The 15,301-nt window shown below is 33.7% G+C and overlaps 1 protein-coding gene across 5 annotated transcripts in view; it reads left to right on the top strand.

Annotated features, from left to right (window-relative positions):
• FUT8 (fucosyltransferase 8) overlaps positions 1–15,301 on the top strand; it is a 356,276-nt gene that overhangs the window by 177,932 nt on the left and 163,043 nt on the right. For all 5 annotated transcript variants that reach the window (XM_032246077.1, XM_032246075.1, XM_032246076.1 and 2 more), the window contains exon 3: positions 13,184–13,613. In XM_032246077.1, coding sequence (XP_032101968.1) covers positions 13,411–13,613 — 203 coding nt within the window. In that variant the 5' untranslated portion in view covers positions 13,184–13,410. The remainder of the gene's footprint in view (positions 1–13,183; positions 13,614–15,301) is intronic.

Below are 15,301 nucleotides of genomic sequence, written 5' to 3'. Positions count from 1 at the left end.
AGAAATGTGAAGTATGATAGGTGACTGTAAGTAATGAATAAAAATCAAATTTTATAATCTTGGTAGGAATTATATGAAAATTTTCTTTCTCTCTCTTGCCCTGCCTCTCTTTTCCTCTCCTGTCTTACCCTCTTCTTTTCTCCTTCCATTCTCTCCTCTTTCTTCCCCTCCCTTTTCCCTCCTCTCCCTCTTTTTCTTTTGTTTTCTTCATTTCAGTTTAGTTGGTTTTACCAAGTTCTTTTACATAAAGTAAAAATGTATTTCAGCTAGTGTTAAAGGACCATTTTTATTTATAAAACTATTTTTACTTGTTCCTTTCTACTTTCTAACATTAATAAACACAGAATTTATAAATTACCCTTTTCCCATATAGGGAGCGAAGCAGTAAGAAAGATTTTAGTAAATTCTGTAACAATATTTAATTAAAAAATGAATTGCAATCAAAGGAGAAAATGTTTAAAAAATAGAGTCTTGGGCACATATTAATCCTGAATTGGATTGGATTATATGTGTACTATATATGGCTCTTTAAATGTTTGTACATTATAACTGATAATTACCTTTTTTAAAAAGGTTTTATTTAAAATTCTCTTTATCAACTTGAAAAATTTTTGTTTCCTAGTAGTTTGTTAGTGAAGAAAATGACTTTCAAATATGTCATGCTTAATCTTAGTTACCTTGTAACAGTCATTCATTAAATTTGTTAAATAAGTGACTTCACTTTTCTGTTAAATTTTTCAGTTTATTCCATCATATTGAATTACTTCAAGAAATGTTTTGAACATTTTGTAATAATGATTTTGGTTTTTACTCTTTTCAGTTGTTAAAAAAGTAAATTGGTGGATGAGTGCCACAGAATTGATATGTCCTTTTTTAGTATCATTTAGAATAGTTTTATCACTATAATAATTACCCTTGAAGGCACTTTATGATCATCCCCTCCTTGTACTTTCAACTCTTGGCAACAACTGAACTATTTTTCAACCTATAGTTTTTCCCTTTCCATAATGTCATGTAAATGAATCACATAATGTATAGTCTTTGGTTTTGTCTTCCTTCACTTAGCAACATACATTTAAGATTTGTTCATTTTGTTGAGTAAAAAAATCAATGGCTTTTTTTTTTAATTGCCAACTAGAATTCCTTTGTTTTCTGTGTACCATGTTTGTTCATCTTTTCACCTGTTGAAAGCCATCTTTATTTTTTTTTCTTTCCCAGTTTTTGTCTATTATGAATAAAGCTACTGCAAACATTTGAGATTCAATTTTTGTGGAAAAATATGCTTTCATTTTTCTTGGGTGGATTAACTTTGAAACCTCAAACTAAACTTCTTAAAGAAACTATAGGAGAAAACATGTGGGACTTTGGGATTGGCATTGAATTTATAGACATAGTACCAAAACCACAGTCTGTTAAAGAAAAGAAGTCAGTATATTGTATTATATTTCAAAATTTTAAAAATTTTGCTGTGTGTAAGACACAGTTAAGAGAATAAAAATATAAGCCATAGACTGGGAGAAAATATTTGAAAATCCTATATTTGATAAAAGACTTACATTCAGAATATATAAAGAACTCTTAAGTCTCAGCAGTCAGTAAAAAACAATCTAAAAAATGGGCAAAAGATCTCAAAAGACACTTCACCAGAGAAGATAGAAAATAAGCACATGAAAAGATGGCCAGATGTTCAGTGTCATTTGTCACTTGAAAAATACACATTGAAACCACTCTTTGATACCACTGCACGGCTACTGGAATTGCCTTTAAACAAACCAACAATACCAAATGCTAGGGAGATTGTGGATCAACAGGAGTTCTTATTCATTGCTTCTGACAACTCAGAATGGTGCAGCTGCTTTGGAATACATTTTGGCATCTTCTTGTAAACATACATTTTTTAATATGACCCAGCGATCCTACTCTTAGCTATTTGACCTAAGTCAGCTGAAAGTTCACATTCACAGAAACCTACTTTTATTTTTTAATCTATTTTTACTGAATAACAAAGTGTAGTTTTGTCATTTTTTTCTGCATTTTTAAAAGATGTTGTTCCGTTGTCTTACTAGATTGCACTTTTTTCTGATGAGAAGCTCCCTGCACTTCTTTTTTACCATGTTTGTATTGTTTACCACCAAACTTGTGGCTGTTTTACCCTCTAAATTATGGTTTCATTTGTATTTAAAAATAGATTGGGAATTTCATATATACCCATGATTAAACTTATTTTCAGCATATGTTACTTCAAATTTGATAATACATTTTGTTCTCAGAAGTCCTTTTTCGAAGCCAAACTCAAAAATGGGGAAATGCTAACAGATTTCCAACCGGCCTTAAAGCTGATATTGTAAATGGCTTTTCCCCTAACTAATGATGATGGATGACTTTCATTTGCCTTTTATCATTTGAACAGTTTTTTGTTCATAATGATAGTTACTGTAAGGTGATGCAGCTGTGGTGAAGCTGTAAAACACTGTAGTATCTGACAGTAAGTCCTATCAACAGTGGCTACCTGTATTAGTCTGTTTTGCTTTGCTCTAAAGGAATTCCTGGGACTGGATACTTGATAAAGGAAAGAGGTTTATTTGGCTCCCAGCTTTGCAGGCTGTACGAGAAGCATAGTGCCAGCATCTGCTTCTGAGTGAGAGCCTCAGGAAACTTCCTCTCATGGTGGAAGGCAAAGGGGTAGCCAGCGTATCACATGGCAAGAAAGGGGGCAAGAGAGAGAAGCGGGGGCATACCAGCCTCTTTTTAACAAGATCATCATGTGTCCTGATGAACCATCATAAGTTGAAAATATCATAAGTTGCAATATGTTTATTATACCTAATCTGAACATCATAGCTTAGCCTACCTTAAATATGCCCAAAACATTTATATTAGCCTACAGTTGGACAAAATTATTAACACAGACCCTATTTTATAATGTATTGAATATTTCTTAATTTATTGAATAATGTACTGAGAGTGAAGAACAGAATGGCTGTAGGGTTACTCAAAGAAGTTTTCTACTGAATGTATATTGCTTTTGTACCATCATAAAGTTGAAAAATTCTAAATTGAGCCATTGTTAATTTGAGGACCATATATGTGGTATTTTTTTTTTTTGTTCTACAAGTTATATGTTTTTGTTATAGTTTGTTTCTTTTTTCAACATTTTCATTTTTTCCTTTAAATTCTAGCACATATTTTGATACTTGTTTCAGTGCTCTTGTCTGCTGTCATCATCATCATTTCTGTTTTCTGGATCTGTTTAAATGGACTGATTTTCTTCCTGGTTATGGGCTACATTTTCCTTCTTGTTGGGCATCATAGTAAAAAATATATATTTTTGGCAAAGTAATTAATAATTTATTCAACCATACTTCTGTTGATGGGCAATTATGTTGTTTTTCCAGTTTAGTGCTCTTGCAGACAATGATGTAATGAATAACTATGTGAATGCATTTTGTTTACATATTAAAATGTATCTTAGCATAAATTCTTGCGAGTGGAATTTCTTGTCAAAGGGCATGTGTATGTAAATATGTGATATATGATGCCATATTTCCCTTTGCATAGGGTATACATATTTATATTATTTAAATATAATATATTATATTTGAGTTTAAAAGACAACCCTGAATTATATTTGAGTTTAAAAGACAACCCTCCTTTGACATGGTTCATAGCACAAGAGGCCAGGCTTTTAGTTATTTGGTTCTTCAGCAGATTGTCGCAGACTCATCTTCTGGCCTTAGCATCAAAGTCAAGCTACTTGAATGTGATTCTTGAAAACATCCTTTCCACACAGTCATATGCCAAATGTGGCCATTAGTCATTTTCTTGTTAGACTTACTGAAGAAGTGTCAGTCTGATAGTGTTATAAAATGGTATTGCATTTTTTTGTTGTTATGTCTAATGGAATAATTGAGTGATATCTATCTTTAGAAAATGTAGGAGGGGGAACTGAGGTAGTATTAGTCAAAGGGAACAAAGTTTTGGTTATAAAGATAAATAAGTCAGAAATCTGTTGTACAGCATGGTGCCTATAGTTAATAATACTGTATTGTTTAGTTAAAAATTTCCTAAGAGGTTAGATCTTATGTAAAGCATTCTTACTATACACATGCAAATTAATAATAATAAATAAGAAAGTGGGAGAAAACTCTGGCAGATGATGGATAGGTTTATGGCATAGATTGTGGTGATGAGTTCATAGGTGTCTACTTTGCAAACTCATCAAGTTTATATATTAATTGTGTATAGTTTTTTATAAAAAATGTTTAAAAGAATGTTGAACTTTAAAAAAGAAAAAGACAACACATCCTAGCCTGCTTATATTTTCGGGGAGTTAAGGTGATGTTAATGGTTACAACGATAGCAACACAGTTATTGTAATCTTTGTAAATTTAATAGAGACTTGGTTCTACCTCTGAAGATTTTTTTCAGTATGATTTGATCTTAAAAAGGTGCTAAATGTTTGTGATAAAACTTTGAGAGTAGCTTAGTTTCAGTTCTGTGGTAAAATCGTGACATAATGATCATCTGTGTATAATATTAAACACTCTATAATATGTAAGGATTTTGAAGATTACAGCAATAAATTTACCATGTTTTATCTTGACAATGTACATATATTTTGATTTTCAAATTATAGTATTATAACATTTTGTGGTATGCAGGTGGCATAAAATGCAATTATTTGTGGAATAGTTTATATTCAGTTTCTATTGTATCACTCAGAATGTTAGTTGCTATAAGAAGAGGCTTTTTTTCTTTTTTGATATTTGTTTTAGTGGCATTACTTCTCTTTGCAATTAGAATCCACTATAATATTACCTGTTGAAGGCAGAGATTTTTGTCTGTCTTGTTCACTGCTACCTCCTCAATGCCTATACATCCTCAATGCCTTGTTCACTACACATCCTCAAAGGATATGTAGTGTATTTTATGTAACAGAAACTGAGTAAGTATTTTTTGAATGAGTGAGTGAATAGATCATAGTGTTGCATAAATTTAGGTAAAATAAATGGTAGATTTCTTCCAGTTGCTTTCCATTATAAACTTTAATAAGAATTTTTAGGCCAGGTGCAGTGGCTCACGCCTATAATCCCAGCACTTTGGGAGCCCGAGGCGGGTGGATCACGAGGTCAAGAGATCAAGACCATCCTGGTCAACACGGTGAAACCCCGTCTCTACTAAAAACACAAAAATTAGCTGGGCGTGGTGGCGCACGCCTGTAGTCCCAGCTACTCAGGAGGCTGAGGCAGGAGAATTGCTTGAACCCAGGAGGCGGAGGTTGCGGTGAGCCGAGATCGCGCCATTGCACTCCAGCCTGGGTAACAAGAGTGAAACTCCATCTCAAAAAAAAAAAAAAAAGTTTTTAAAAATATTTAAATATTTAAAAAATAAATAAAAGTTACATAACATGAATGACTGCACTAAGTGAAGTATATTATTTAGGAGGTCAGTTACTTAATGGTGGCACAGTAGAGAATGCTTAGAAGTGAACATCCTGAAGAACGGAGACCGTAGCTCATTTGTGAATTCTTTTATTAATATTTCAAATGTGCTCTCTTCTGTACTGCAGCTGTAAAACTTTTCCTGGTCTTCTCAAGAACTCTCCCTTTTCTTTTTTCTGTTGTAAATTATGCTTTCATTTTTTATTCCATTTTATCTTTAAAACTGGCTCTTTTTTTGGCTATACCTTTTTATTTTATTTAATAAAAATTACATGTCACTCTGGGGGAATGCCATATGATGTTGTAAATTCTCTGTATCTACACTTTTCATAATGGTAACCACTAGACACAGGTGGCTATTGAGCAATCAAAATGTGGAAGGAAATAAGATCCCTGCTCCCTTCCCCCCAGACAGGGTCTTGCTCTGTCATCCAGGCTGGAGTAGAATGGCATGATCACAGCTCACTGCAGCCTCAACGCCCTGGACTCAAGTGATCCTCCCACCTCAGCCTCCCAAGGAACTGGGACTATAGGCATGCACTACCAGTTTTTAATTTATTTATAGAGACAGGATCTCACTATGTTAATCAGGCTGGGGAAATAAATTTTTAATTTTAATTCTAATTTAAATAGTTGCATGTCATAGCTATTAAAGCAGACAGTGTAGCTCTGGGTCTTACTATATCTGTCTGTCTGTCTATCTACCTATCTGTCTATCTATCTAGTTATTAGTTTACCTTCAAATAGTATACCAGTTCATGTGTAGTTAGAACTTTATTTTTGTGTACTTCCATTTCATCCCTCTCATTTTTTGTGTGTTTTGTTGTCATATGTTTTACATCTACGTATCTTATAAACCCAATGATACATTATTGCCATTTTTGAGTTAAATAGCTTTTTATCTTTTAATTTGATTAAGGGGAAATATCTCTGATTTTTTTAGATTTTACCCTTTCTGCTGCTATTTTTGTGTGTGCAGGTCTGCATTTTTATCTGGTATCATACTCCTCTTTAAAAGATTTCATTTAACGCTTTTTATAATACAATTTTGCTGGCACAGAATATTTTTTAACTTTTTTTTTCTGGAAGAGTTTTGATTTTGCCTTTATTTGCCTTTGTTTTGACTTCATTTTACTCAACAAAAGGTATTTTCACTGGATATAGAATGCTCAGTTGCCTTTTTTTCCCCCCTTGGTGTTTTAAAGATGCTGCTCCATTGTTTTTTGACTGGCATTCTTTCTTAAATATAGTGTGTTCTCATGTGTTTTTTTTCCTCTGTATATAATTTTCTTTTTTTCTAGTTACCTGAAAGATTTTTCTCTTTCAGTTTGATTTTTAACAGCTTTTTGTCTACATTTTAAATTTGCCTTACTAGCAGTTCTCTGCTTTCTTTGACCTATGGGTTTTTTTTTTTTTTTTTTTTTTTGTCATTTTTTTACTTTGTAAAATTCCCAGCTAACATCTCTTTAAATGTGTTTTCTTCCCCATTCTTGCTTTCTTCACATTCTTAAACTCCAATTACACCTGCATTAGATCATTGGATATTATACCATAGCTTTAAAATTCCTATTTGTTTTTTAAATTTCAGTCAGTTTCTTCTCTTTGGGTTTCATTTTGAATATCTATTTACCATTTTTCAAGCTCACTGGTTTGTTTTCAGCTTTGTCTCATCTTACAGTTCTTCTGAAGATCTTCTGATATTTTTATGTCTTTTAGCATTTCTTCTTTGCCAAATCTCATCTCCTTTTATATTTTGTTCATATTTACCATGAGATCCTTTAATATACCAATTATAATTATTCTAAGTTTTCTGTCTGATAGTTCAAATATCTGATCCATTTATGAGTCTGGTTCTGGTGTTTGCTTTGTCTTTTGACTATGATCTGTTTTTTGTTTTTGTTTTTTTTTTACTTTTTTTTTTTTTTTTAAATATATCTCATAATTTTCTTGTGCATGCCACACATTTTAGGTCAAGAGCAACAAAGACTGAGGTTGAACAGTATTTATGCCCAGAAATGGGTACCCTCTTTTTTGATGATATTTTTATATATGTGGATTGGGATGGGGCAGAGATTGAGTCAGTCCAGCAGCGGTTGAGTTGGACTTGTTTTGTTTCGTTTTGTTTTGTTTTTGTCATTGTAATAGTTAAATTCACTGAATCAGAGACTTGAAATTTCTGCAGTAATGGACTGCTTGCTGGTTCTTCATTCTTGGTTTAGAGCCTGGGGTGCTGGAGTGTTTTCCTCAGTGTTCCAGCTCTATCCTTAGCTTTTAGCACATCTTTGGATGCCCACATCACAGTATGATCATAGGACTTACTTTTATCATTAACTTTCTCCCAGACATTATAGTCTTGTTTGACCTTTGCCCAATAACTGAAAGGTTTTTCTAAATATATTTTTTTAAGTTTTCTAGTTTATATGTAAGGCTAATCTAGTAGTAGTTACTGTTTTATGGCTGGAGACGGAACTCTGTTTAGTAGCTATTAATAAATATGCTCTTGACTTCTGGTATTATTATAAAACCAATAATTGTAATTTTATCTGTTAAATCTCTTGCTATAAATTGAGTTTTGTTTTATGGTATGTATAAGAGGTATTAGCAGAATGTATAAGGAAATGTGATTAAGATTCAGTTCTGTCCTGCATCTTGAATGCTTTATTCTGTGCCCAAGTACAACTTGCTAGAGACAGAAAATAAAACATGAAGATCAGGCTTTTAACCTACTATGGAAGGTAGACATATGTATTAATTATTTATTACTACATAACAAATTACCTTTAGACTAAGTGGTTTAAAGCAACAACATTTATTATCTATTGGTCGAATTTAGGGATGTTTTAGCTGGATCCTCTGGCTAAGCTTCATCTCCTGGGTCAGGGTGTTTAAAAAGAATGTGTTGAATATGTGGACCAAAGCTACAGCCAGCTCAAGGCTTGACTGGTGATGGTGCATTTCCAAGCTTGCTCACGTGGTTATTGGCAGGATTCAACAACTTTGTGAGGTGCTTGTGCCCTTAGGACTGAGCACCTTAAATCTTGTCTGAAGGCTGCCCTCAGCTCCTTTCCGCATGGGTCTCTCTGTATGATGGCCCATAAGGTGGTAGCTTGTATCATTAGAATGAGCAAATGGGGACAATGTGAACAAGACACAGGAGCTCCAGTCTTTTTGTAACCTTACCTTGGAAGTGAAATTCTGTCACTTTTGCTGCATTTTATTTAAGAAACAAGTCACTAGGTTCAGCCAGCACTCAAGAGGAGGAGATGATACAAGGGCATAAATAGTGGACAGGGATCCTTGGCAGCCGTTTTAGAAGCTGCCTACAACAGCAAGTGGCATATTAATTACATAAATAATTATAAATGGGTCTATAAAATAATGCAATCAGTATATACTACATAATAATTTGCTGCATGGTATGCTGAGGTACTTCCCCATAGATGATTATTTTATTTAAGCCTTTTCTAGTATTCTCTGGGAGAGGTGGTAATTTATCATCTCCAGTTTACAGATTGATGTTCAGTGAGGTTACTTAGCTATGATGCAGCAGAACTGTGACTCCAATCTAGACACTGCTGATTCTAGCACCCATACTTTTAATTTCTGTGTCTTGTCAGCATTAAAATAAAATTACTTTTTTTGGAGCACTTCTTATGTGCCAAGAATTATGATAAGTGGTTTATATATATTAACCTTATTTAAACCTCATAGCAACTCTATGAAGTCTTCCTTATCTTACTGATATTACACTCTGGCTTCCAGATTCAGAAAAAGTACTTCGAAAAATCAAATATATTTGTTGTTCCAGAGAAATTAAACAAATATTCCCCATAGAATCTCTGTAAATACCAAAAGAATTGAATCATTTAAATACTTCAGTACCATAAAAAAGTGATATCAGTCTAGCCTAGGCAACACGAGATTTTGTCTTTTTTTTTTTTTTTTTTTTTTTTTTTTTTTTTTTTTTTTTTTTTTTGGATATAAAGTCTCGCTCTGTTGCCCAGGCTGGAGTGCTGTGGCGTGATCTCCACTCACTGCAACCTCTGCCTCCCGGGTTCAAGCAAATCTCTGCTTCAGCCTCCCAAGTAGCTGGGATTACAGCCGCTGGCCACCATGCCTGGCTATTTTTGTATTTTTAATAGAGACAGGGTTTCACCATTTTGGCCAGGCTGGTCCTGAACTCCCAATCTTGTGATTTACCCGCTCACTGCACCTGGCCAATTTCGTCTCAAAAAAAAGTGATATCACAATAAATTTTCAGAAAGAATCCTGGCACATTTCAGTCCACTTAGTATTTTACAGAAAAAGGGTACTATGTGAGTCTTAAGCAGTAATAAATTTGTAAATTCTTGAAAAGAAAGCCCACTCTGGAAGAAATCTCAACAAACTCTGCTATATAAATTTTAGTTAGAAATTACCTCATGATATATGGAATTGATTTTAAAATATTTTTACTAATTTGAACTATTTTTACTAATTCTTCCATAAATAAGTTGAGTGGCTTACACATTAAAGGCTCTATATACTTTCTTTAGTCATATCATTGTCTTTGCAAATTGAATTTTCTAAATTAAGAAAACACGATAAATTATTTTTTCACCATTAGAAGGTAAACCATAAAACTCTTCTTGGCCAGGTGCAGTGGATCAGGCCTATAATCCCTGCACTTTGGGAGGCCAAGGCAGGCAGATCACTTGAGGTCAGCCTGGCCAACATGGTGAAACCCTATCTATACTAAAAATACAAAAAATGGGCCAGGCGTGGTGGCAGGTGCCTGTAATCCCAGCTACTCAGGAGGCTGAGGCAGGAGAATCTCTTGAGCCCTGGAGGCAGAGGTTGCAGTGAGCCGAGATTGTGCCACTGCACTCCAGCTTGGGTAACAGCAAGACTGTCTTAAGAAAAAAAAGAGAGAGACTCTCTTGGTCTTTTAGGCCAATTAAATTTAACCAACCAAGGAATGCCTTTTTACAAGACTGACAATAATATGAAAGTTTATTAATGACTTTATTTTTGAACCATTTCCTTATAATAGCATTCTCTCACTTTCCGCTTTACCATTTGCTATCTTAAGTAGGGCATAAATACAGTTTAAGCTATATTCATTAATGCCTACTAGGTGCCAAATACCATTCTGAGTGCCTGGGATACATCAGTGAACACAATGAACAAAACTGTGGAGTTTATATTTTAGCAAGCATGGTTCAGACAATAAACAGTAACCATAAGTAAGTAAGCAAGCATTCATTGTAGTTAGTAGATAGGGAAAAAAATCTGTACTTGTTCTTTTAAACCATGCAGAGGAAACTTGCACAGAAAACTACTTGTTTTTTAGTTTAACTTGGTTTTTTTGACCCCAAACCTGGGGATTTAAAAAATACTAGTAAAGACAAAAAAAAAAATGTGAAACATTCTCTTCAAAAACATAGTTCAAATTATGCTATTATTTAAGAAAATGACAATGTTTTGCTTCTATAAAAATGTATTGCTTTTTACAACTCAAGTATTATCAATATTAATGTATAATTTAGTAATGTCTTAGATATTTTTGGTGATGGTTTAGAAAAAATGATAGTATTTTTTGTTATACGAATGTTATTCAAAATTTATGTTTATGTAAAGTTTTTTTACTATTCAAGTTATGCTGGCTTTAAATATTATATTTTTATTGTAATTCCAAGGAAAATGTTCAGCACGTCTTTTTATTATTTAAATTATTCTTTTTAAGAAAGCTACCTTTGCTTTATTTGTTTATCAGTTTTCTGTTTTCTGCATTACTTTTGCTGTGAAGGGAAAGAAAAAAATTTTAATACTTGATATACAGTTGACCCTCTGTAGCTGCAGTTTCAGTGTTCATGGATTCATCCAACTACAGATCAAAATATTTGCCAAAGAAACCAAAAAATCATCTATCTACATAGCATTTCCATTGTATTAGGTTTTATAAGTAATCTAGAGATGATTTAAAGTATTTCAGAGGATGTGTGTAGGTTATATGTAAATACTAAACCATTTTATGTAAGTAACTCAAAGATCTGTGGATTTTGGTGTCCAGGGAGGGTCCTAAGGGACAGCTGTATATCTTAATAGCTTGGAATTGTTAAAGGTATATTATAGTTTCAGCATATAATAACATTTTACAGTGTTGCATATGTTGTTACAAAATTATAAATTCAAATGACTTACTGAATTGAATATTCCATCAGAATGCATTTATTTTTTAATTTGGTTTTTAAGTTACAGAGCCCTAAATATCTGTATTGTTTTTACATTAGATGAAAAGTAGGGGATACCTGAGTGTAGAGGAGTGAGAATTTGAGAGTTTTGAGAAAGGGATAGGATGAACAATGGAGTCAATAAGAAGGATGTTCTTCGTAGATTTATGAATAGTTATTAAAACAACAGACAACTTTTTACTTGGATTATTTCTTTTTAATTTGGTATGGTTTTCAAACACTTCTCAGCAAGTACAATTCTTTTCATTCTATATTTTAGCCAGTGTAAATCAGTAACATTAAGGTAAATGGTGTAGGAGTAAATGGTAAATGGGAAGGAAATAGAGGACAGCCGTTTGAAGAGATTTTCTTCTCTTTGAATACTTGGTGTTTTAAAAACAATTGAGATTTAAGGTGCAAAAGTAGAAAAATAGTGTCCCTGTGCTCTGATTTTTGAAGCCTCTATCTTTTCTGCTAATCTTTTTACTGCTGTTTTTGATTGGTGGTCAGGTGCCCCCACATTCAGTCTTGTATACAGAAATTATTTCTTGTTTTTTCTCTCTTCTCTTTAATATGGAACTCTGTCTGGACATATGATTTCTGTTCTGTAGCTTTGAAATTATCAAAAGGTTTTTAAAATTAAAAAAAAAATTTGTAGAAATAGGATTTCATGTTGCCAGCTTGGTCTCAAATTCTGGGCCCAAGCAATCCTCCTGCCTTGTCTCCTTCCAAAGTGCTGGGATTTACAGATGTGAGCCGCTGTGTCTGGCCTGTCAAAAGGTTTTAAATTGTATCTTTGCCTACAAATTCTTTCTTTGGGGAGAAAATAGTTTTGTTTCTAAGGGAATTCTAAGCCTAATCGTTGTAAAATGACAAATGAAGCCTGTAACCAAGCCTGGAAAAGCCTGATCCATTTGAACCTTTGCTTCTGCTATTTGGAATGACTGCCAGCTGGTTAATGGCTGTGATAACCTTTACTTGGCTAATATGCATGCCAGTTTTAGAATTTATCCTAAAAGTGACAATTTGCCTGTCACCTGCAGAGTTAAGTGGTATAATCGTAGCTCAGCAATAAGGGAAGAGAATGGAGTTGAGAACTGGTAGGAATGAACTCACTTATACAGGGAACATGTTTTTTTCTTGAGAGAATGAGCATACTAGCCCAAAATATGTGGTTGAGTACATTTTGTTTTTGATTGATTCTTCAAAGATGCAATTTTTAAGTCTTCATATATAAGCTATCGTATAATTATATAAGAGAAAAAGAAAGTGATGATGGCACTTCAAGGACTTTCAGGCTTAGAACTAATTAGCCTGTTATCTGGTAGAGCACTAATGTACATAGTTGATTTTAGTATACAAATTAACAGATTTAAAGCTTTTACCTTTTACTAATTATTAGGCAGTTAGGTTATCTTCTAGCTTGTTGGCCAGTCAACACCAATGTGTTTCCTTTAACTCCATGAATCTCAGTATATGCCATTTTATGTATCTTAAATAATTTAAATACATTTCTTACTCTTTCCACAGCATGTAGAGTCCATGAAGTACAGGACAATAAAGCTTCCTACACATATCACCAGAAGGATCTCTGTGAAAGATTCACCACAGGACTACTAGAGAGAATAATTTGTCTGAAGCATCATGTGTTGAAACAACAGAAGTCTATTCACCTGTGCACTAACTAGAAACAGAGTTACAATGTTTTCAATTCTTTGAGCTCCAGGACTCCAGGGAAGTGAGTTGAAAATCTGAAAATGCGGCCATGGACTGGTTCCTGGCGTTGGATTATGCTCATTCTTTTTGCCTGGGGGACCTTGCTGTTTTATATAGGTGGTCATTTGGTACGAGATAATGACCACCCTGATCACTCTAGCCGAGAACTGTCCAAGATTCTGGCAAAGCTTGAACGCTTAAAACAGCAGAATGAAGACTTGAGGCGAATGGCCGAATCTCTCCGGTAGGTTCTAAAATACTGAAGGAAGAATGATGAAATATTGTACTTTGTTTTTAGGTATAGTGCTTCATTCAGCTAGGAAAAGTAGTTAATTATTTTTATAACCTGTTGTCTTTGCCAAAAGTTAAATGTCTTAGCATGACAGTTTTCTATCTCCAAACATTTAATACAGAGTAAGCTTGTCCAACCCACAGCCTACAGGCCACAGGTGGCCAGGAGAGCTTTGAATGAGGCCCAACACCAAATTTGTAAACTTTCTGAAAACATTCTGAGATGTTTTTATTTTTTCTTAAGCTCATCAGCTATCATTAAGTGTACTTTATATGTGGCCCAAGACAATTTTTCTTCCAGTGTGGCCCAGGGACACCCCAATATAATTTCTCCATAGTTTTGCATGATTATTTCACATATAAAATTTAATGTAGAAAAATGATGCCATTTCATTTATGTACTTAGATTTCATTTCTAGTATGTATTTTTAAAACTTGATATGTTAAATGTAAACTATGATTTAAACTAGTATATATTAAAAATTTTATATGAACAGTAACGGACATAACTGGGAGGCAGAGTTAGTCTATAACTTATTAAAATGCAGAAACTAAAGTTTATCATTAAACAACTGGATCTGGAATGTGGAGAATGATTATCATTGCTGTTTCTAATCTGTAAAAAATGTGACTTACTTGTTAGAAGGCATCAACTATTTGGAAAATCAAAGTCTCCTATATATTTTCAGGGAGCAAGTAAACTTAATATTAATAGGTGATCTCTGTATTTTTTTTCCAAAGTTATTGAGGTAAAACATTACCTAGTATCTTTTAATTCCTCTCCTTCATATGTGAAGATGATCATGTAGTACTTGCTCTCTCAAACTAGAAAAGCTAGAAATGATGATTTGAGACTCATTACTCCAGAGGAGGTAATTGACCCTAAGGGAAGTGGTATAGAGAAAAAGAGCTGAAAGTTCATTTCTCTTTGAGAAACACATAAGTTAAGGAGTAGAAATTGGAAACATCCAGTTGTGCAGAAAGCCTTAAGAAAAGTTGGGGAAGAATAGCGGGAGAGAGCTGTTACGGAAACTGAGGAACATTCTGTGAAGGAGAACGCAGTTGGCAATGTTAAATTACTCTTGATGCTGTAGAGAAGATACCCATGGTCCTCTCATTTTCTGTTCTCACTGCCCTTCACTGTTTGTTTAGACTGAGATTTTTCTCTTTCTCTAGTTTCATAACTTTTTTCTTCACCATAATATTATTTGGGTCCTTTTATGTCCTATGGAAGACAATGCTAGATACTAAGATAAAAATGAATGAAACATTAATCTTGTCATTTATAGTAGTAGCACCATGCAAGAAGATAGCAAGTGGTCAGGGATTAGAAAGTGGACAGAACTCCTTGAATTTTCTGTTACGTTCTTTCCTACTTGGGGTACTCAGGGAACATCATGGAGGAAGGTGATCTTCCAGAAAAGTCTTATTCATTCTCAAGATTGGTAATTTAGGCGTTAGTAATAATAGCTGTCATTTATCACATGCCAGGTACTGTGCCAAGGACTTTGCATGGATCATCTTACTGAATTTCACACTGTCTTTATGAGATGTTAGTACCTTGTTTGTAACCATTTTACAGATTAAGAATTATACAGATGTTAAGTAATTTAATTTGCCAAAGGTCACACTTTTCACAAG

Source organism: Sapajus apella, unplaced genomic scaffold (genome assembly GCF_009761245.1).
Source record: "Sapajus apella isolate SASKATOON/1434 unplaced genomic scaffold, GSC_monkey_1.0 scaffold59, whole genome shotgun sequence".
In the NCBI taxonomy this organism is placed as follows: Eukaryota; Metazoa; Chordata; class Mammalia; order Primates; family Cebidae; genus Sapajus; species Sapajus apella.
Note: the sequence above shows the minus strand (reverse complement) of the source record. Positions and strands in the feature narration are given on the sequence as shown.